The 21145-nt window shown below is 37.0% G+C and overlaps 1 protein-coding gene across 1 annotated transcript in view; it reads right to left on the bottom strand.

Annotated features, from left to right (window-relative positions):
• Nucleotides 1-380: 380 nt before the first annotated feature.
• The window catches only part of ADGRB3 (adhesion G protein-coupled receptor B3), a gene marked incomplete at its 5' end in the record, with an annotated part of 442349 nt that continues 421584 nt past the window's right edge, over nt 381-21145 (bottom strand). Inside the window, 4 exons of the mRNA XM_080341055.1 lie at nt 381-611; nt 2558-2662; nt 9977-10012; nt 18642-19285. Coding sequence (XP_080197181.1) covers nt 423-611; nt 2558-2662; nt 9977-10012; nt 18642-19285 — 974 coding nt within the window. The 3' untranslated portion in view covers nt 381-422. The remainder of the gene's footprint in view (nt 612-2557; nt 2663-9976; nt 10013-18641; nt 19286-21145) is intronic.

The following is a 21145-nucleotide window of genomic DNA, read 5'->3' as shown; positions in this document are numbered from 1 at the left end:
AAACTTTGCTTTTATATTATAAAGTAAAAAGTGTAGTAATGGCCAAACAGACTGTTATAAACTTTAAAAACTGCATAAATATATACATTGTGCTTCATGGTGAAGTTTTTTGAAAACTAAACCAAATGAAGCTGTTACAACATGAATCGTTGCTTGAGGTTTATCTATAAAGATTACCTTACAAATCCATTCCACGGGTACTTACAACACACGATGGTAAGAATTGTACACCTGGTTCTCCACTAGCCGCTCTAGTGGGAATATACTGTACGAAAAAAGCCACTGACATTTGGCACAGGAAGAGCCTGACATAAAGTAGTCACAATGTTCAGACAGGAGCGTCAGGGTTCCCAAAGTCTCTTTATTGTCAGTGCAACAAATTATTTTTTGTTTTTGTTTTGTTCAGTTTGTTTTCATTTTTGTTAAACTTCTGTTTGAAAATCACCTTCTTGCACATCTAAAGGCAAGTTCAGACACTTCTCCCATTCTGCTGGTCTGAGTTCTAAAGCATCTTTTGCCTCTGTGTCTAATACATTTATCGTTGTATAGTGTTGGTAGTCGCCTGGGGTTTTGAAACTGTCCCATGGAGCCTTGCTTGGAGCAGAGTTCTCCTGAAGATCAAAAAAAAGAAGAATCAAAATCAAGGATGAAATAGTGTGTTCGCCTTTCATGAGGCTGACTGCTAACGTGCTCTCATGAGACACAGAAGGCAGAGATGGGAAATGGCTTTGCAGGGAGCCAGGCTGGCGGGTGTTCAGCACCGCTGCAACTCCCTCTATGAACAATCACCACTGTGGCAGGCTCCTCACCTGAGCTGCCAGCTAAGCCCCTTCTTGCACAAAAACCAATGTATGTGAGGAATGGCAGAGTGATCCAGTACCAATAGCCATCTTTTTAATAGAGGTTGTGTAAAAAAGTGGGAAAAGAGAAAAAGAGGTAATTGAGAAGAGCTTGCTGTCTGAAATATGGAGTGGTTTGAAACAGAGATTGCCAGCTGGATTTTAAATTCAGGCAGGCGCTTGACAGAACCATGGAAACCTAGTCATTGAAAATGCTGTGAGAGCCACCTTGCTTTACAGGCTGAGGAGCTCAAGAATATTAGGAATAACAGGCTGAAAGCTGGTTATTTTCTATTGAATTTTTTGTTGTTGTTGTTGAATGCTAAATTTTATAGGGTGAAAGACATCATGGACTAAGACCAATTTATGATTTCTGCTCTAACATTTTCGGTGGGAAATCGTTGCCAAAACTTGACATTTTTGCACCATTTTAGATGCCTTTAGATTTTCTGCCTGATCTCAAGCTATCTCTCATGAGAGGTTCTGATCTCTTTTTACCTCTGTGTCATCATTGCCTGTACTGTGCTGTAGAGCTGAGGCTGTCTAAAATAGCCCGAGATGCCTATATTTAGGTGCCTGGATCACTCTCTGACTCTCTTACAGATAGAGCATTCCTCTGGGCAGCTTTTATTAGCAGACCTTTCAAAAACATAGCGCTGATGTGAAACAGAATAAACACAACTCTTCCACTGAGATTCCCTTTGAGATTTTGAATTAATCCAAGCTTTACGTGGACAGCAAATCTCAAACAGGGAGGTGAATGCAAACTTCACATGTCAGCAAATCTCAGAAGGAGGAGTGAGAGAGAACTGGGTGCAAAATAACACATATCACAGCTAAAAGTTCATCAAAGAATCAGGGCCAAATTTCTGCCGGATTAAGGTGATGTAAGTGACGTAAATCCATTGGCCTCACATCTGCTTAATATCTCTTCTTCATGTCTGAAAGCAGCTCTTCTGAAAAAGTTATAGAATACAATGATTCTAGCTCAGTTCCATTTAGTATACAATTTTCACATTATAAGATTACTTATGAAATTATTACTAATCATAATATTACTGCTAACAAATATGTCACACTAATTTAACTGTTTTAATTAGGCAGAATCAATTATTTCCTTGCTTTCATTATCAGATGTAGTCAGGGTGTTATACATGTGTGTATGAGTGTACGTGTATAAATCTGAATTATGATGATAGCAGAGTCAGCTCAGGATGATTTACTTTTCGGTTTTCCCTCAGTAAATATTTATAAACCCATTATGGAAAAGACACAGCATTACAGAACCTGTGTGATTTCTGGACCGTTGCATGTATAGGTGAATCAAACTGGACTTGTTTGTAGTAACTAATTTAATATCTGCTTGCCTAGATAGAGGAAAAGCCTTATTGGCCAAATTACAGTAGTGAGCTGCTTTCTCTATATAAAGTCTTTTAGACTTGGTAGGCATATACAGATTTGAAATGTGTTCCCTACAGCTCAATTCCTTGTCCTCTATGATGATGTCAAGTGAGTTAATTATGGTCTACCTGTAAAACCCAATGAGCCTTGACAAAGGTTAGATTAATGAAAATACCTTTTGTTATAATTTTGGGGGCTATCTAAAGGTGTTTCACAGTGAGGTCATCTCAGGAAGTATAGTGAGTTCAAAGGACACTTGTTTCATTGTTGTTGTTAAGGATCCATCATATTTTAAATATCTCAGAAGGAAAACTTACCATGCTGCCTGATTTTGGTACATCCCGAAATCTGTCCAGTGTCTGAAATTTCTGATTTAACTCTTGAAACAATTCCATGTGCCTCTTTCTTGTATGCATGACCTTCTGCAAAATGGAACATAATTGCTTATATTTATAATTGAATCTTGGCTTTTTTTTTTTTGTTTGTTTGGTTTTTTAAAGAGAAGTATTATTTTCCCCAACATAATAAAGTAAATTGAATTTGGCAGGGCCATCTTTTCCCTGTAGACTCAACCAATGGGCGTGAATTGCACTGAGCTTTCTCTCTGCTCTGTTCAATGCTTTTCCTGTGTACAAGAGACTGTTTTCACCCACATTTATTGAGTTGCTGAAATTAAGGGACACTGATTTTGTGCTAGTCTAGAAGTATTTTGAAAGTAATGGCAGTTTCTCAAAAAGACTCGTGCCCATTAGGAAGATTATTTTAGAACTTCTGTTTTCAGCATGGATGTTAATATTTTAATTTCTGTAGGAATGTGGCAATTATTTGTAATAGCCCCTATCCAAGTAATTTTTATGAAAATGCTGAACTCAGAAGTTTTGGCCCAAAATGGAAAAGCTCCAAACTTTATGTCTTTAAATTAGACATCTTCTTGTCATTCAGATGCAGTTGAAATGGAATTCATCTTAAGAGAAGTAGGCACAGTTCTTCAATTCTACTTGTTTTCTTATGTCATGGACTGGACAATTGGAAACCACCCTCCGTCTAGCCCATGTACAGGGCACTCTTCCACAAAAACTAATTATACAGAACTCCTGTGCAAGAGGTGGGACCCCAAGCAGCCCCCACAGTTGGAGGAGACCCTTGACCATGTACCTGCCTTGGCAGCTACACGGACAGTGAAGCCTTTTTTCAAGGCCAGAGTGTCAAGCCTACCCTTTGCATTATTTCCAAACAAGTTCACGCTCAGGCAGGGACTCAGACAGGGCTCTGGAGCAAAGCTGAAGGCTACTCACTGTTCAGCCAGTCTCATGGTTCTGTGGTTGGGTGGAGAGGGGACAGGAGGGGCTGAGGATGCTTCACCTCAGTCCAACAGCAGATGGGTTCAGCTTGGCCTTTCTTAAGCTTTTGTAACTGCTTGAACTTGAGTTAAAGCTAGGGCAGCAGTCAATAATGTTGATAGAAAAGGAGCAGGATACCATCCTCCATGCATGTCCACTGATTGTCAAGCCTGATTTTCCCCGGCATTGCGTGTGTGACAAACCCTGCGAACTTACATACCCAGTACCTGAGTGTGACCCTTCCCAGCAAGTAACGCTCTGCTATGTCTGGGTTAGTACCTTTTAAAACGGAGTGGCAGTAGCCGACCCCCAAATAATGCTTTACCAAACCCAATTTTAACTGTTATCTTTCACTTGCATTCTGTATTTATAAATTTTACGAAATATCGCTGCTGTCTTGATCATGTATTTCTACTGCTACGCTCTAATAACCGTATCATCCTTAATAAAGCTGCACTGTAAGTTGAGAACTTGTTTCGCTTCTGAGAACAGGAAATTTGCAACATTATTCACAAAAGATACATGAGCTACAGCAAGCAATTAAAGACCTATTAGAACTTAACCTGAATTGTGGGGTGAATAAGGGAAATGGTTTTGCAGGTTTTGGTGAGGAACTCCTTGCAAAATATGATTTAACTAGTTTTAGCTGATCCGAATTTATGAGGGAAGTTTCACTTAAGTCACTTCCTAGGGATGCTTTGAAGCTATTGTTGTTATGGTAGACAGAGATATCTAGCAAATTTTATATACATAGGATTAAAAAAGAAACGTTCTACCTCAAAGACTATTATTGGCTGAAATAAGCAGACATGCTGAAGGGAATAAAACAGATTTGGTGGGTTAAAATACCACCTCTAAAAGCAGGAAATAGCATATGACTGTGAAACAAGTATCTCCAGTTGGAAACTTTTTAATAGAAGGCTAGGATTATAGAGAATGTTACTTTCTGATATTTTTTTCTGAATCGTGTACCCAAGAATTTGTTAAATAGCAAATATGAATAATGCAAATGTCTTACTCAGTTCATTACATTATTCCTGAAGAGAAGTAGGTGGGAGGAAAAATTAAACACTTGCAGTGGGAAGTCTGCCAGAAAAAAGGCTTTAAATTTTATTCTTAATAGCGGAATGACTGGTATGCACATGTACCCATGGATCTTTTGGCCGCTTTGTGTTTTCCTGGCTTCCATTCCATAATACCTACCCACTGAGACCTGACCCTCCCCACTGCTTATAAAGAATGATCTGAACTAAAGGTGAAGTAACTTAAATTTCCAAATTTAACCCTTCTTTTATAGACTTCTTTTAAATTCTTTGTTAGGAAGTACCATCTTATCTCCTTTGTAGAAAATGTGCTCTGTTGGGTAACTCTCTTTTATAAGAAAATAACCCACAAAGTATTTGTGGAGGTTTAATCTGTTTTATCTACTAAATGGGCAATGTGGAAAACACAGCTTTATCTGTCTTAGAAATCCATTAGCTTTAGCAATACAGAGCTGGAGATCTTGACCAGTATATACTAGGATGATTCTAGTAGCATCAAGACCTGAACAGGATGGAAAAGGAGCTTCTCGTGTTCCCCTTCAAAAACATGCCTTCTCTAGGCGCAGCTGGGGATGTGCCCATTAAGGCCGCAACCCCTCGAGAAGGGCCTGAGTTGGCCCTCAGGCTACAGACACGTCTTCTTCTGGTCTTTCCTGCAGCCTCTGCAATTCTTGTACTCCACGACCTGAAGTGGGTGAGACTGAACTGACACCCCTTCCACATTTCTACCCCCACTCACAAGTAACATCAATGGTGTGTTTTGAAAAGACTGAGCCTTAGTCTGATGAGCATCTATTACTACTACTATCTACTATTCAAGGGCAGATGGCTACCATCAAGATGGGGAGGACTTCAAACGTAACTCTGTACCCAGCTACCTTTTTTATTTATGACAGGGTTTTAGCTGAACTCTACCTCAAGCATAAATATTCTTACAAAGATTTGAAGATTTGTGGTCAATCTTTTGAAGGACAGTAATAATATTGAGTTTGCCTTTGAGATATTCTATATTGTCACAGGTAAAAATGCTCTCTTTCAAATATTGTATGAAATAGCTAAGTGAAAAGAACAGATGGGGAAATGCCTTCCCAGCCCTACAATGGAAACATGCTGTGATTTCAAGATGTTATAGGTACGATCAGTTGCCAGACTTGAGAGTGGTAAAGGATTTTTCCCCGCAGGCACATTTTCTTCACCTTTCTCTTTGAGAGATGTCTTCAGGTCAGTAAGAGGAAGATTTTAAACTTTTGTGTGAATTTGCAACGTTGTTATAACGAATACCTATTGCCAATCAAATTCTGAAAGAAATAAACTCCAGCAATAAATGCTGAATTAGCATTATTGCTAGTGAGAGTCTACTGCTCTGTGGAAACAAAAGAAGACATTCTGGTATTCACACTTGTTCTGTGTATCCTTGCTCTTTCTCAAGGCTGGAGCTCAAAAAGAGCCAGAGATGACTTGAATCCTGGGGAACAGGGTGATAGGCACTTTTCTGAATTATTTGGCATAAATGTTATTACAAGTAGATGCAATGAATGCCTCATAGAAAGGGGAGAGTGGGGTGAATGGCTGGGGAAATCCAGGAGTTAGACCCTTTCATAGACTTTAAAGGTAATTATGATCTTGAACATTAAAATGCCTGTGAATAATACTATTTAACTCTCCTGTATATTTTTGTAAGTGTCAGAGCACACCTATTATAAAGTCCTCCTGGGAATTTCCACAGCATCTGTATTTCTATTCAACATAATTAGAATGAACTTTATTTGATCTGACAGCTAAGTATTAGTGCTGAGCCTTCATGAAAAAGCTACCTATCCAGCTTTAGGGAAAAGCAGAACATAATGACCGCAGTTGGAGGGCACTTATCTGGGGTCACCCCAACCAGCAGCAGCAAGGATCCAAAGTGAGCAGACCTATTAATTTTGGTCATGTTTTGGATACCAGACTGCATGAATGAGTCTGAACTAATCCTTGGTAATCACAAGAAAAGAGCTGTAAAGCTGTTCCATGTTGACTGTTCATTTTAGCAGACTTCAATGTTCAAATAGATTAGTCAGTGTTTTGCAAAATCTAATAGTGGACAGTATATTATTTAGCAGTAATACTTTCTGCCTACAGACTAAACCTAGTATGTTACAGTCATTCTTTTTGCTACATAACGGGATAATTTAAGAATGTAATGCTGAAATATTTTCAAAGAGAAAACAAGAAACAAGTGGCCCAGTTCTTAAGAGACTCCTCTCTAAGATCTGTGGTAAGGGCTGGCCAGTTTGGATGTCATCTTTTTTCTCTCTCTCTTTCCTTCGACAGGAGACATAAGCTTTCTATAACACTACCCAGCAGTCACAAGACTTTTATTATTTATAGTCCATTGCGAAGGCCTTTAAAACTACACCTGTATTTCCATATATATTGGAGATAACAGGACCAGAGACTATTTTATGGCATCGAGTACAGTCATAGTCTGCCTGTGTTCACATGACATAGCAGCTGGCTTTGAGTTTGAGCTGTGGCTCCAGAAAAAAGTTTGCTTTTCATGTATTTTGTTGTTTTACTTACAAATGTCCATATTAAAGTAAGTGTTGCATTGCAGTCCACTAGCATAGTCTTTTTTTTCTTTTTCTTTTCCTGTTTTCTTTTTTCTTTTTTCTTTTTTTTTAAGAAAGAAAAAAATAGAAACTGTGACTCTATTGTAGTAGGTCAAACATGTCCAAGATCATTCTCTGGCACCATCTAGCATGGAAGGTTCTCCATGATCTCCACAAATGCTATGAAATTCTCTTAGTCTCCAAAATAAGAACTCTACAACCAAATTGCCTATTATGAATGGTACCTAGGTTGCATTAGTTCCCTGAGGACTTTTCAGGAACTGTTTGGAGAGACAAGGGTAACCCAGACTAAAACAGTAAAGATCATTCTAGAAATTCATTCATATCAAAACTGGCATTTTGGCACCCAGAAATGTTCCATCAAATGTCTTCAGCAAGATAGGTATAGCCTGAGGGTTTGTCTTGTATGGATATAGAGAGACGTGTGAGAGGTTGTGGGTGTAGAGACTGCTGGGAGAGTGTTAAAAGGATGGAGCTTGACACAATCTTATCTGTACTGCGTATTTCACATTTGTTATCCTCAGAAGTGTGGAAGGATGGTTTCTCGGAGAGTGCCAGATGTCACTGGTCACAGACAAAGCAGAGAAGGTGTTAAATATTTAAGTAATATGGCCAATCACTCTAGCTTGACCTCACCTCCAGGCTCTGTTCTATTTTGAAGTCAAGCTGCTTTGAAGTATCAGAAGAGCAGTGCTTTGGCCACAAAACACTATCTCAATCCCTTCATCAGTATGCCTTGCTGAGTGAAGGAAGCTAGGTGACTACTTGAACATTTTATGGCTTTGTTATTTTGCTTTACCACAGTCAGCCAGCCATGCTATGTGTAAGAACACAGGAAAGCCCACAGGCTTAATCAGAGGAACCATGAAACAGGGAGGTGAGATGAGGTTAGTCTGAGTCAGTACTTCTAAAACACAGCAGCGACTGGCACAGTATTGTTGCTGCTCTCAGTTCTTCGACAGTGACCCTAATGGGCCCATCCTTACTTTTTTTACAAAAAGGTATAATTCCTGCATTTTAATAATACTTCTAAAAATATTAGGCCATGGAACAACAATGCTGCAAACAAGAAAAAGGTGTAAGCATCTTAAATACACTATGTGAGTCAAAAGAAAGCATGTAATGGGTGGCCTGATTCCTGAGAGCAGAATGTGTACTGTGTTGTTGGTGTTAATTTGGTGTTGGACCATGATCCTCTGAGTGATAGGAAGAATGTTTTAGAATCTGTTGCCACAGAGATTGTTCTCATCGTGAACGGCATGATATTCCTACCTTTCAATAAAACAGTAAAATTCAGAATTGTCTATATCCCAATAATTATAAAACTTCTATTCATATTGATTGCATTTAATTTTAGAATTGCTTCCACCTCAAAATTTTGCTGTTGATTCATGTTTTTCTTCTTCCTTTCTATACATTTATCCTAAAGCATATTTACGATAATATTTTCATTTTATCTTCTTTAAACTTATTGTGTGAATCCTTGCCTGGTGCATCATTTGAGAAATTACATGACTGCTTAAGGTAACTATACCCTCTGGGGGAAAATGATATAGGGGATGAAGGCATGATGTTACATCACCAAGAAACCCCAATCGGACACAGAAGGTCAGCATTTCAGCAAACGCAAGTCACCAAAGCAAACCCTTCTCTCATTGTGAGGCTTCTCTCACCACTGCTATGGATGCATTTGGCTAGTTCTGCCTCTTTCTTCTCTGTGTACCAGAATCTGACATCTGAATGTACATGTGCTGTGCTTACAGCTGACATAATAATATAACATGCTTTTGTTTGTATACACAGAGGGTGATTTATAAAGTTATAGTTGATATATGCTGATCACTGTATGTTAAAGTTTAGCCCAAGATCTGTAGCTTCCTTGCAAATATGATTGTTCAACTTGTCTGGAGACTCAGATAATGAATTATATCACACTATTAACATTCATGGACAGACAATCTGTGCAAAAACCCCAAATCCATAAATTATTAACATCCCCTTGAAAACTACCTGCTGTATTGCTTCGAGAGTAGAGAAAAAAACCTCAAATAAACAAAGCTCAGCCTTAATCATACTGAAGGGGACAGAACAAAATAATCATTAACTAACACAAACAAACCTTCTCAGTGTGGTGGATGCACATGCCCCACCCTGCGACACTCATTCAATGGGGTCTAAGTCTGAAATTGTGGATATTCAATGTGAACAACCTTACATGAACTTGATTTTTTATATAGCATGTGATCCATAAGATTTGACAACTCCAGTGCTTCATCATTCAAAATTTGACACATTCATAATCACTATTTGGATGTGAAATTCATATGCCAGTTATTAGTATTGAAGAAAGAGAGAACAAATTATTGAGAACCTCCTGAACAAAGTAACCTTCTACAACAATATAGCCTATCTTACAGAAGTGTCACGCTTTTTCAATAGATAGATAGCGAGCAAAATAAAAACAAACAAACAAACAAAAACAGATGAAAATGAAGAGGCAGAGAATTAAAAAACTGAAACCATGATGGTTAATATTGCAACATGACAATTTGATCTCAGAATATTTTACAAACAAGTTGCACCAAAGTAGTTTTAATGTATTGCTCATCATGTTCCAGTATCAATTGAACAACCCTATGACATCTACTATGTCAGAAGGCTAAAATCTGGTAAAATGAACACTTCACATTTACTTATAGGAAAATACTTTTAATAATCAGGAATAATTCAGTAAAACTTACTTCAAAGTCAAGGTCCGAATAACGTGATTTTCTTCTCTATTAAGCAGTAAAAAAGAAAGAAAAAAGAGGTTGTATTAACAAGGGGACTATTCACTAAATCATAGTAACGAGTCTAAATAACATTCTTTTTTTTTTATTAGATATATACTAGGTATTTGGTGAGAGGTTGTAGATTTTATCTTGATAATTTAAGATTAAGGCATGACTTTGCATACAGTTTTTTAGACCAGTATCAAATTATTTTATCTGAAATAAACCAGACTGCATTTCACTGGGATGCATAACATGCATGTTATTTTGCATGCAATTGACCCTGTTGGTGTATAAAATAAATCTGTTTCTATACTTTCTGTGGTATTTACAAATTATCATCGTATTTATACTTTCTACACAGCTATCTATACATATCTATGATTTAGATTTGTACAGCTATACAGAAATTGATTCCTTCCTACATCAAGTTTACATTGGTACAACTCCATTGATTTTAATGGAATAAATGACAGCAAAATCAAGCCGAAGCCATCTATGCTTTCCATAGCTTCAGCTTGTTTCTTTGCAATGACAATCTGGATGGAGAAAGCAATGGTTTCATTTTACACTTATGACAAATCTGATTCAAAGCATCTGATATAAAGCAAGAATGATTTACTAGTGCGGTAATCACTTGTATACAGTGCAACAGAATATGGTTGCTATCACAAGTAGTTTAGCATAGAATTTTTTACAGATCCTAAAAAGAAACAATTATAAAGTCAAATTATATCAGAGAAGAAATATATATAAAGAAGATATAGAAATATCTTTTTTTTATCATAAGGCTGGAAATTGAATGACTTGCAATAGACTAAAGTGATGTAGAAAGTGATTGGAAGAGCTGAAAAAAAGAGTGAAAGGACATGCAAATGGAAAGAAAAGATACATTCTCCTTCAGCAAGAAGAGTTAAAGGAAGGGAAAAGTACCCTAAGTAAAGAAAAAGGCTTGCTGCTACTATTTAACCCTAATTTTTGTGGTAAGATAGGAGGGCTTTAAGTCATGGTGAATGAACCTTTTCAAATATCACCAAGTTTCTGCAGCAGGATACAAATTAAGCCCATTAAGTGAAGATAAATAATGTTACTGATATAAGACTTTTTTTTTTTATATTGTTTAACAAACATGCAGGCTTTAGTAAGTTTTTATATTTTCTTTCAACAGGAGGAAATAATTTTACAAGTGTTTCAGTTGTAGAAAGCAGGAAATGTTTATTTTCTGAGCTCTTGATAGTGCCACTTTGTGACATATTGTCTGGTTTTGTAGTAAAATTTTGATGCTTCGATCCACAATAATATGAAGAAGATCACTGTAGCACTGTTGACACACTCTGATGCCTGAAGAGCTCAGAGGCAGTATAAAAGAACCGTCTATAAAACAATTAAACCAAACAACAACAACAAGCTTTGGAGAAGCTATCTTTAATCAGCAAGGCTTGATTTAATGTAGCACACTTAAAATAGACTATTTAGAAATAAATTAAACAATTCTGCAAAAATGCGCACCATGAAAACATGGGAACATCAAAGTTCTTGGATGTAAGAAAAATATGAGGACATTATGCCCATATTTTTAAAGTAGCTAAGTTCTTACTTCTCATTCATGTTAAGGGGGCCTTGGTACAGGTGTAACTTTGACATAGACCTTAATTGTTCCACAGTGAACCAGCACCTGAAGAAATCTACGTATCTCTAATGAGGGAAGATCTATTTTCAAGGTGCAATTAGAGCACATCTACCACTGTAAAGGTTCAGTCATTACAAAAGAAGAAACGTGTACAGCAGATAATGAGGTGAAGTTTACAGGAGCAGCTTTGAAAAAGCTGTTTTTAAGCTACAATTCAGTAATAAATATGATATCATTGAACTGTTTGACTGAGAATCCTAAGTGAAAACATGGAAAATTTAGGAAGAAATGTGTTGTTTGCTAGACACTGTGATTTATAAAATTGGAGCATTTGTAGTTTGGCTTAAGTCTGCTTGACCATAGTGAAAATATTCTTGGCATAGCTGGACTATTAGGTTTTGTAGCTAGGCAACTCTATCACTGTTTACATGGTAAAAAGACATATCTAACAGACTAACATATTTAACCGTTCCATTGTCAGAAAACCATAACTGTTACGATTCTGCTGTTAGATCACACCCGTTATGAACAAACAGTTCATACTACAGGTTTATCTCAGTGGGGATTTTTCTAGGGCTCAACAAGAATCTATCACAAACATGTTTATTTTAAACTCTAGTCTTGAAAGTGAAGTTGGATTATCTATTAGAGAAATACACTGTAGAAAACATTCTTGGAGTGATAGAAGAGATGACCTGGCAAGGTTTTTTCCACCTCTGATCTCTATAGCTCTTTGATCTTAATTGATGAAATCCATTTGACAGCAAAAAAATGGCACCCATCTTTCATGCCAGGACCAAAGTGAAACTCTGAGAAAAGAGGATCACAGTAGTAATTTATTTTAAATCAATTTTACTTTGCGCTAATCGTGTATAGCTTCACTCTGTAATTCCAAAGCAACTTAAACACTGGTCACTGAGGGACAAAAATCGAATACTGAAAAATAATTTCCATACACCAGCATGTGCTAACCTGTTGACACCAGGAAAGAGCTGCTCTTACTAAATGACTAATAAAACCCCTCTCCATCTCTGTAAAATGGCAAATGCCTGATTTTCCCCTTATTCTAGTCTGTGTTACACTACTACCCGATTAATCACAGGAGATACTCCTGAAGATACATTACATTGTGCAAAATATAATTGAAACCAGAGATACCATATTATAGTGAGGGCTATAACCATGCTTCTGTTAATATAAAGCCTTATTATCAGCAGTTTACAATTCACCCTGAGGCTAGATTTGACTTACAAGATCTTAGCCTGGGGAGGATTTTTCCCTGAACAAAATTAAAGGAAAATCTTTTTTGGCCCTCAGAGATACAAAAGTGGAAAGGGGATAGACAGTATTGATTTAAAATGTCTTTTGTGTGTATATAACTGAAAACATCCTTAGTTTCTGAATAGAAGATTATGTTCATAAGATGATCTAGACATAAAGGAAGTAAATTTTTGTGAAAAGTTGGATTAGCTTTTTAATGTGGGAATTTTAAGTCTTTAAAATACGCTAGCAAATTTAATACATAAACACACAACACAAACATAACTTCAGAGATCTCAATTTAAAACTATTCCGGCAAATTATTTCAGTTTGCTGCTCCCTTTTTAATAGGGTAACCTGCAGATGTGTTTACTCAACCAACCAAACCCACTTGTTTTGTGTTTCTGAAGGCTTTGAGGGGAAACTGAGCACTTCTTAAATGGACAAGCAATTGAAAATATGTTTCTTAAAGATCATATGTAGTTAAAGTAGATGGTTATAATAGAAAGTCTGACATATGTGCTACACTTCATAACACTGACTACAATTTCAGTTCTTTACATCTTCAGTTGCCAGAATCAACTCTGCCTGATTCTATCCCGCTCCTGTATGGTAATCTGAAAATCAGCTGCAACAATTTCTGAAGTCAGAGGAATCAGAGACCTACTCACTGAAGTGAAAGACAGAGAGGTTGTTATAGGGCCAGACTTCATTTCACTAAGAGTCACAAAATTCGCAAGAACTGTCTCCACAGCTTATTGAAGAATGAAATGAGGAATGGGAGGGAGAGAAATCTGAGATACAGAATGCCTGAAAACAAATCCAATGTGGAAACATGATAAAGAGGAAATTACTTTGGTGTTTGTCTCTCCATTTTTGTTCTCTCTCTCTTTTTGCTTCTCATAAATCAAAATGACTTCACACCATTTGCTTTTGTTCTGCCTGGTGCTCTGGTACTTTATTGACAAGATTGACTGTTTTAACCATGTATTTCTTCTCTCCTTTCCTGTTCTCTCTCATTTTTTCTGTCTTATTTTCTTTTGTTTTATTTTAGACCTTGCTCCTTTCCTGATGCTTTTATTTCCTTCTTCCTAACACTTTCATTTTAAGCTGCCACTCCATTTCTGCCATCTTTCTTTTACTTTTTTTCTGCATGCTTGTCTTTCTTTTCTCTCCTCTTTATTTCTGCCTTAAGATTTTCTTTGCACTTCACTATCTTTAATATATCCCTTTATTTTCCCAGCTATAACAGTTTTTCTTCCCAGTGTCCTACATCAGCTATTTGGCCAATGAGCTTTGCAGTTGACTTTCTTTGTATGTATTAAGAGCTGTCATGAATGAATACAGAAGGATTATTTTGATCACACAATCAGCTTCCCATCTAATGGCTTTATGTCTTTATCCACATAAAGATATCATAGCAGAAAATGAGTCATAAAGAAGACATGAGATGGGAAAGAGAATTCTGGTCCTTTACATGGCAAATGCTTTGAGAAGTCATCTCCTTTCTGTTCTTATAAAGCAGATGCTCTTTATTCCCTTTAATAAATGTTTCTATTGCCTGTCTTTGCACATCCTTCCTCTTATAACAGTTAAAAGTCTCTGTTTCCTTTCAGCTCTTTTCCATTTCTTCTCACACTACACTAACCGTAGCATAGAAAGAACCTGTCAGTCTTCTTCCACAAAGTTTACAACGCAAGTCTCCTTGCATAGTCAGGCAGCAGGTATCTACTCCCTCTTGCTTTTTTTTTTTTTTTTGGACAATGAAAATAATTACTTTTCCTGGATATATGTTGCACAGATCAGCTTCTTCCTCTGCATTTAAACCTCCTAACCTCTCCTTGCATCTAAGTGGCTGGGAATGTACTACTTCAAAGTAATTTCATTTTAATGAGCTCACCACGCTGAGTACATTTTCAAAACAAAAAGTATTCCAAAAGAGTGTATCGAGAGTGGTTTCTTCATTAAAATCAAAACACTTTGAACTGAAGGAGCACACTCCAAGCCACTTTGATGCCAAGGTAGCAAAGCCAGTTTTAATCCATGCATATAACGGATGTGCAGGAGATTAGCCAGATTTCAATTACTACTCCTAAGAAACTCTGTGATGTACTTATATGCCTGCCAGTGGCTACATAAGTAATGTTGGGTACATACCAAATAAAATAAAAAATCACTGACTTGCACATCAGGAATCTGCAAATCCTTAAATTTTTACTTATTAGGGCAACAGTTGTATGTAAATAGTATGGCATTCTGAGACTATCTTTCGAAAGCTGAAATTCTTCCATATATAATAAAGCATTTGACTCTTCCCAACCAAACAGAAAAAATATGCAGATATAAAAATTAGAAGAAAGTTTGTGTCACATTGTAGGATTGAACTGACTAAATTTAGGACAATGACATTTTTGCTGTTTCTATCTGAACGAATTCGGGCTTGCTCTATCGCACCTGAAGAGAGACACCTGCACTGAAGGCATGTGATTTACTTCATCCTGAAGCACAAGTCTAAAAGGGGTCTAAAAGTGTCTATTTGTCTACATTGACTCAGAAGGTGAAAAGCTTTATTTCCATATCAGAAGGGGGAAATGCCTACCTTTAGATATCTAATGGTAGGGGTCCTACCATTAGAAGGGGAAATAATGGATCCTCCCTGCAGAGTTAAAAGTCATGATACACATTCTTGTGCTGATACTATAGTTGTGTTCCAAAACATCCATATGATCATAATGAACATAAAGTCTAAATAAAACAACATGAAAAAACCTGACATTTCAGCCTTCACTTTAAATAGCTTTGTTTATTTGGCTACGTCTTTATGTCTATATACACTTTTAAATTATTTGAATAGATACATGCTGCTCTAAGGGCTGATCTTCTCTTGGGATGTGCAAAATACAGAAAAGAATTTATTTCATGAACTTAGAAGCAGTATAGTAATATGCTAATTCCAGAGAAAACACCTGGGAACATAAAGTAGAAAATAGTGGAGGAACCCAACTCCCTGTACAGTGCAGAAGATGTAAAAAGAGGCTTCCGCCACCTGCCTTGGACATATCTATTTCTTCAGAAAAGTGAAAAGGGAACTGCCCCTGTTGAGCAGGAATTCATGTGGTTTTATGTTGGATTTTGGGTGGAGCAGCAGTATGAGCCGAGAGAGAAGGAGGCTTCCTACTGCTCAGGATCTTCTCCTTCAGAGATGGTCTAGTCATGCTCTGTCTGGAAAAACATGGGCAGAATGACCTTGAATATCCTGCTGTGGGTTTTGCTGCTCTATAATGTCTGACAAATCCTTGTCCTTTGAAAAATCTTGAAATCTTAAAAAATTATATTCTATTGGACATCAAAAATATTTTGAAAAAAACCCTTGCCCTCCCTTTATTTTTTTATGGCAGCAATGAAAGTTAACCCAGCCAGTCAGTCCTAAGTATAGCTTTTTTGGGTTTTACCTCAACCCTTGCTTCTTACACACTGCCTACATAAAACACAATCACATTCTTTATCTGGCTGGATCTGCTTATCTGGGTCTGTTTGAGACTCTGATGTTCTATCTACATTTTTTTTCATGTTCTTCAATTCATGGCAGCATATCCTTATCAAAAGATGAAATAATGCTATATAATCAAGTAGTGTTGAGAACCACAAAGGCAGACACAAAAGCCAGAAAAGTTCCTTTGATTTCTGATCTGCCCTAGTATCTGTTTTTCCCTAATACATGGAATTATGCTAGGTTTGGTTAGGTTTAATAATGTAACTGTTTACAGCTTTCTGAACAAAAATACATCTTTCTAAACCTGGTACGTTTACCAAGTTAGAAGACACTAAATATTTATTACCATATTTTACTGTATTTTACTATGTTTTCTACTACATGCTTAGTAGTCTCTTCTGAGCATAAAAATAATATACAGAATGGTGATTCAGATTTGGTACCTACATCCCATTTGAGGGGTAAACTTAAAATATGATACAAATACAGTTAAAAAATGAACATTAAAGGAGCAGTACATTATACTCATAGATTTTCAGGCACATTTTCCAAGGTGGCCTCAGGACTTAGGACTCTGTGTAAAATGAAAATAAAATATTGTCCAAATTTTTACAGCTTAACTAAAGTCTTCTTTTTTTAGGTCTCCTAGATGGCCTTTGTCACCAATGGAAAGAAAGAGGCATCACCAGAGAGCAATTTAGACCTCAGGTGAAGTGGATGGTGTGCTGGCAGGTATATCTTTTCTGAAGGAATTATGAGCCTTCCCTAGATATCCCACCAATATGTCTAATCTTAACTGGGCTGGATCAGAGTGGAAGGCAGTAACTTCTTTAAAGATGCACACCTGCTTTGAAAGAGCCCGTCTGAGCACCAGCTGGGCAAGCACTTGTGCTGTCTTTTAGAAATATTGTTGAAAATTTGTCCCAAGTTTATGCATATTAACTTTAACAATGAACAAAAAGCGATCCTATTTGATTACTTGCAAAGCCCCACACTTGAATTTTCTATTATTTTTTGTTAAATTATGTCTTGTAAAAACTTATGTAAGTACACACACAATATAAACAGAAAGGGAAATATTTCACTTTCAAAACTTGTAAAGGCATCTCTTGAAAAGAAACTAAGCTCTATTCCTATGCCTGAACTCTCCAGTCAATACACACATAAAACTTCAACTCCATTTAAAACGAAATATCCATCAGTATCCCCCCATTTGTGAAATATTGACTACAGTTCAGTGTCTAACAATTGAAAAATCAGGTAAAATTACTGCTTCCCTACACAGACGGGTCCAAACATTGTAGAGTAATAGCTAATGGCTTGAAGTTTACACATAGAGTAGAATTTTCTTCCTTCTGTAACTTCTTTCAGAGGATGAATATGTACCATATTTTTCTCATTTATCTTTTTTTCTCACCCAATGCTACATTTCATGACATTTGAAATGCTGGTAAAATACACTTCCAATTCTTAAGGAGTCCCAAGTATGAAATCAAGTCCACATCACTGGTGGCTTTGCATAAATAAAGGCTCAACAGGAATGGCACACTTAGGTCTTAAGAAGTGATGTAAATATCTTTCGCTTTTATAATGTTTACATCTCACAGATAGATTGTAGCAATGAACTGAATCACTTTTAAGGGATTTTCAGTTCACTTTTGCAATCTCTCTGGAATCTGGGATATTCCACATGCAGTCCACTTGTACATAATGCACACATGATTTGTACGCCTGCACACACATGACAACATTCAAGTTTGTATAGAAAATAAATCAGTAAATGCTGAACTACTGGATAGAAGAACCCAAGATTTACACTAGTGAGAGCAGAATCAGACCTATCATATCCTTGACAGATATGATTGTCAGCAGTAGAATGGTAAATATTTTCAACTGCATGTTCTTGCAGGTAGGGTCAATGATTATCATTTGTATCTTGCAGGAATAATTTTTCTTTTCATAGCAACACAGTGTTTTCCAGTGCACTTTACCTGGTAGGTCACAAAATCCTTTGCAGTTGTGTGGAATTAAACTGTACAGTTTCATACAGACTGGCTCTGAAACTTAAATTGTGTTTTCTAGGTACAAACATTTCTGACAATAAGAGAAATACAAACAGCAGCATATGAGCCCAAACAACAATTTATACTGAATTAAAACATTAGCTTCGCCCCTTAGACACAAGATGCAATTTATTGTCTTATCATATAATTAGAACAACAGAGCATGAAATTTGTTTATGCACCACTGACCTCTAAAGAGCTCATTGATATTGTGGATCCAGTTTCACTTCTTGATAATCCTGCATTGTCATCCAGCTCTGAGGCAATGAAATTCTTCACCGCTGTGCGGGGCTCAAATGGTAAATTCTGCATATGTTCTTGGGTGGGAAGATGCTGGTCTAAATTAATATTAAATTGGTCCATTATAGAGGGATTCATATTGAACTCTGGATTAACTTTGTAGTGCAACAGCCTTTCATGAGGCAATGTATCCATGCCTATATTCATCTTGCTCTCATCTTTCAATGATGGCTGGGTATTTACTGAGCCCCTGGGCATGACTATATAGTCGCTTTCTATCATCCGTTCTTGAGGATGGACTATGTCCATATCCGCACCTCTCAAATTATCATCAGTGCATAAATACACAGTCCTCCGCAACTCACTGTTGTCTTTTTTCAAGCACTGATTGGCCAGTTCACTCATACTCATAGGCATATGAAGACCTGTTGGTTGCTGGATGATGACTTTGGAGATGATGTTTCCAGGCAAGGTAGAATAGCTCATTCCTTCAGGGTTTGGTCCCTTTTCCTCCTCTTCGTCGTTTAGTGAAATTCTAGAAAGTGTTCCTGTTATAGTAGCTGCTCTGCAAGGTCCAATGTCTTTATGCAGAACTGTCGGTCAGAGAACAGAATTCTTACAACATGAAACCATGTCTGCCTAACACTCCTTTTTCTTGTGCCTTTAGGTATCAGCACTCCCTTTACCAGTGCATCTTCTTAAATCTTTTTCTATTCATTCCAACTTGTATTCTATACATTTTCTTTGGGGAAGGCTTTTTTCCTCTTTTTTATTTTATTTCATTTTTTTTTTTTTTCAGATCAACATCTCTTAATCTGCTGTGTATAGCTGACAGAGTTCTCTGACTAAGTCTCAGTCATTTATATAAATTAAAAAGACTCCTTCATTTATTCTTACTGCCTTACACGGATCTTAGGTGACCTACAGCTTAAGGAAAAGCCTGACATGTGGAACTTGATTAAGGGTTTTCCAAAAAAAGTACACTATGACATCTCTACTCCCATTATTAACTCCACGTGACCTCCTGGAAAATGTCAAACAGATTGTAAGGCAGAATCATTTTGTCAATACATTGTAATGACCTTCCATAAGATTATAACTATGAACGTGTGTTTCTGATCTCCTCAGTGTTCCTTTTCCCTCACCTTTTTAAACTCTTCTGTGTTAAATTATATTTTAAATAAAAGTGATAAAAAAGTAACTACATTGGGAAGAAATTCCATTAGTATCAGAAAGACATATCTTGCTGCATCTGAAGAGGTTATAAAGAATATAAACATGTCTCACAAAACAGTCACAATCTACTTTTGGTGTGGGCCTAGGACTTCCTGTTCAAACTTGTAGCAACATCCAACAATTTTTTGTTCTGGTCAACTCCACATGTAAAAAGTATTAATCCTGTACAAAATTTCCAGAAGCACTGAAGGATGCATTCAAAAGCAAAGCATCTATTCGATCGCAGTTACTGATCTTAAAAAATAAATATAAGTCTATAATTCAACATTTGTAATGAAAGAAAAAGGATAGATAGTAAGAAAAAAAAAAAAGCAAGCAATTACTGGGCTTATTCCATCTGGGTGCAAAGATTTTCTTGTCCCAGTGGAAAATATTTTAATTCATACCAATGCGAGTTTGTACAATGAAATCCAGCTCATGGGCTGAGACAGTAAGACAACTTGAAGTATCTCAGGTGCTACTTTTACATCCCTTTTGGCAGCCTGAGGGCTCTGATGACCCAGATCCCCTGGAACCTGTCAGTTCACTGCCATGTTCCCCAGCAAGCAGCTCGTAAGGCAGCCCACTTTGCCAGAGGTAGGAGCTACATGGACCAATGCTGGACTTCTGTCTGCATTGGATGGTGACACATATGCATTTGTGCTACAATGTGCTTTCCTGCTCCCTGCACAATACATGTGTATATTAAAACTAATCCACATGAATCAATTACTACCATGTTGCAAGAAACTGAACTGTCAGTTTTTTAAAGGTGGGTGACTGGAAACTCAGACTTTACCTTAATGAGCTCAGCCTTCTTGACTGCTCACAGAGCCAGCCAAGAGAGAATGTCCTTCACATGACTGATCAGAAGAACTGAGTCAGGCTTCTGCCCTGACCCACCCTGTTCAGAGGACACCCTTTCTTTCTTTCTTTCTTTCTCTCTTCACTGAAAACAGAGGGTGATTCTTGGTGGGATTGGCTCTCTAGGTAAAACTGTCCTTTGGGAATATTTCCTAGATGTAATAATTTCTGTAGGGCTTAAAGGGTCATTTATTTTACGTTGTGCTTCATTTAAACAAGGTTGTCAAATGCTTAAAATGTGGTGTTATTATTATTATTCAGAAACAAACATAGCTGACTCATTAAAGATCATATTACTGAAACATTAAAAACAATCAAACAAACAACCACAAAAAAAACCCAAACCTGTTCCACTAAAGTGGAATCAAATTTCA

The sequence above is a fragment of the Nesoenas mayeri genome (assembly GCF_963082525.1).
Source record: "Nesoenas mayeri genome assembly, chromosome: 3".
NCBI lineage: Eukaryota > Metazoa > Chordata > Aves > Columbiformes > Columbidae > Nesoenas > Nesoenas mayeri.
The sequence above is the reverse complement of the archived record's forward strand: the minus strand, read 5'-3'. Positions and strand labels throughout refer to the sequence as shown.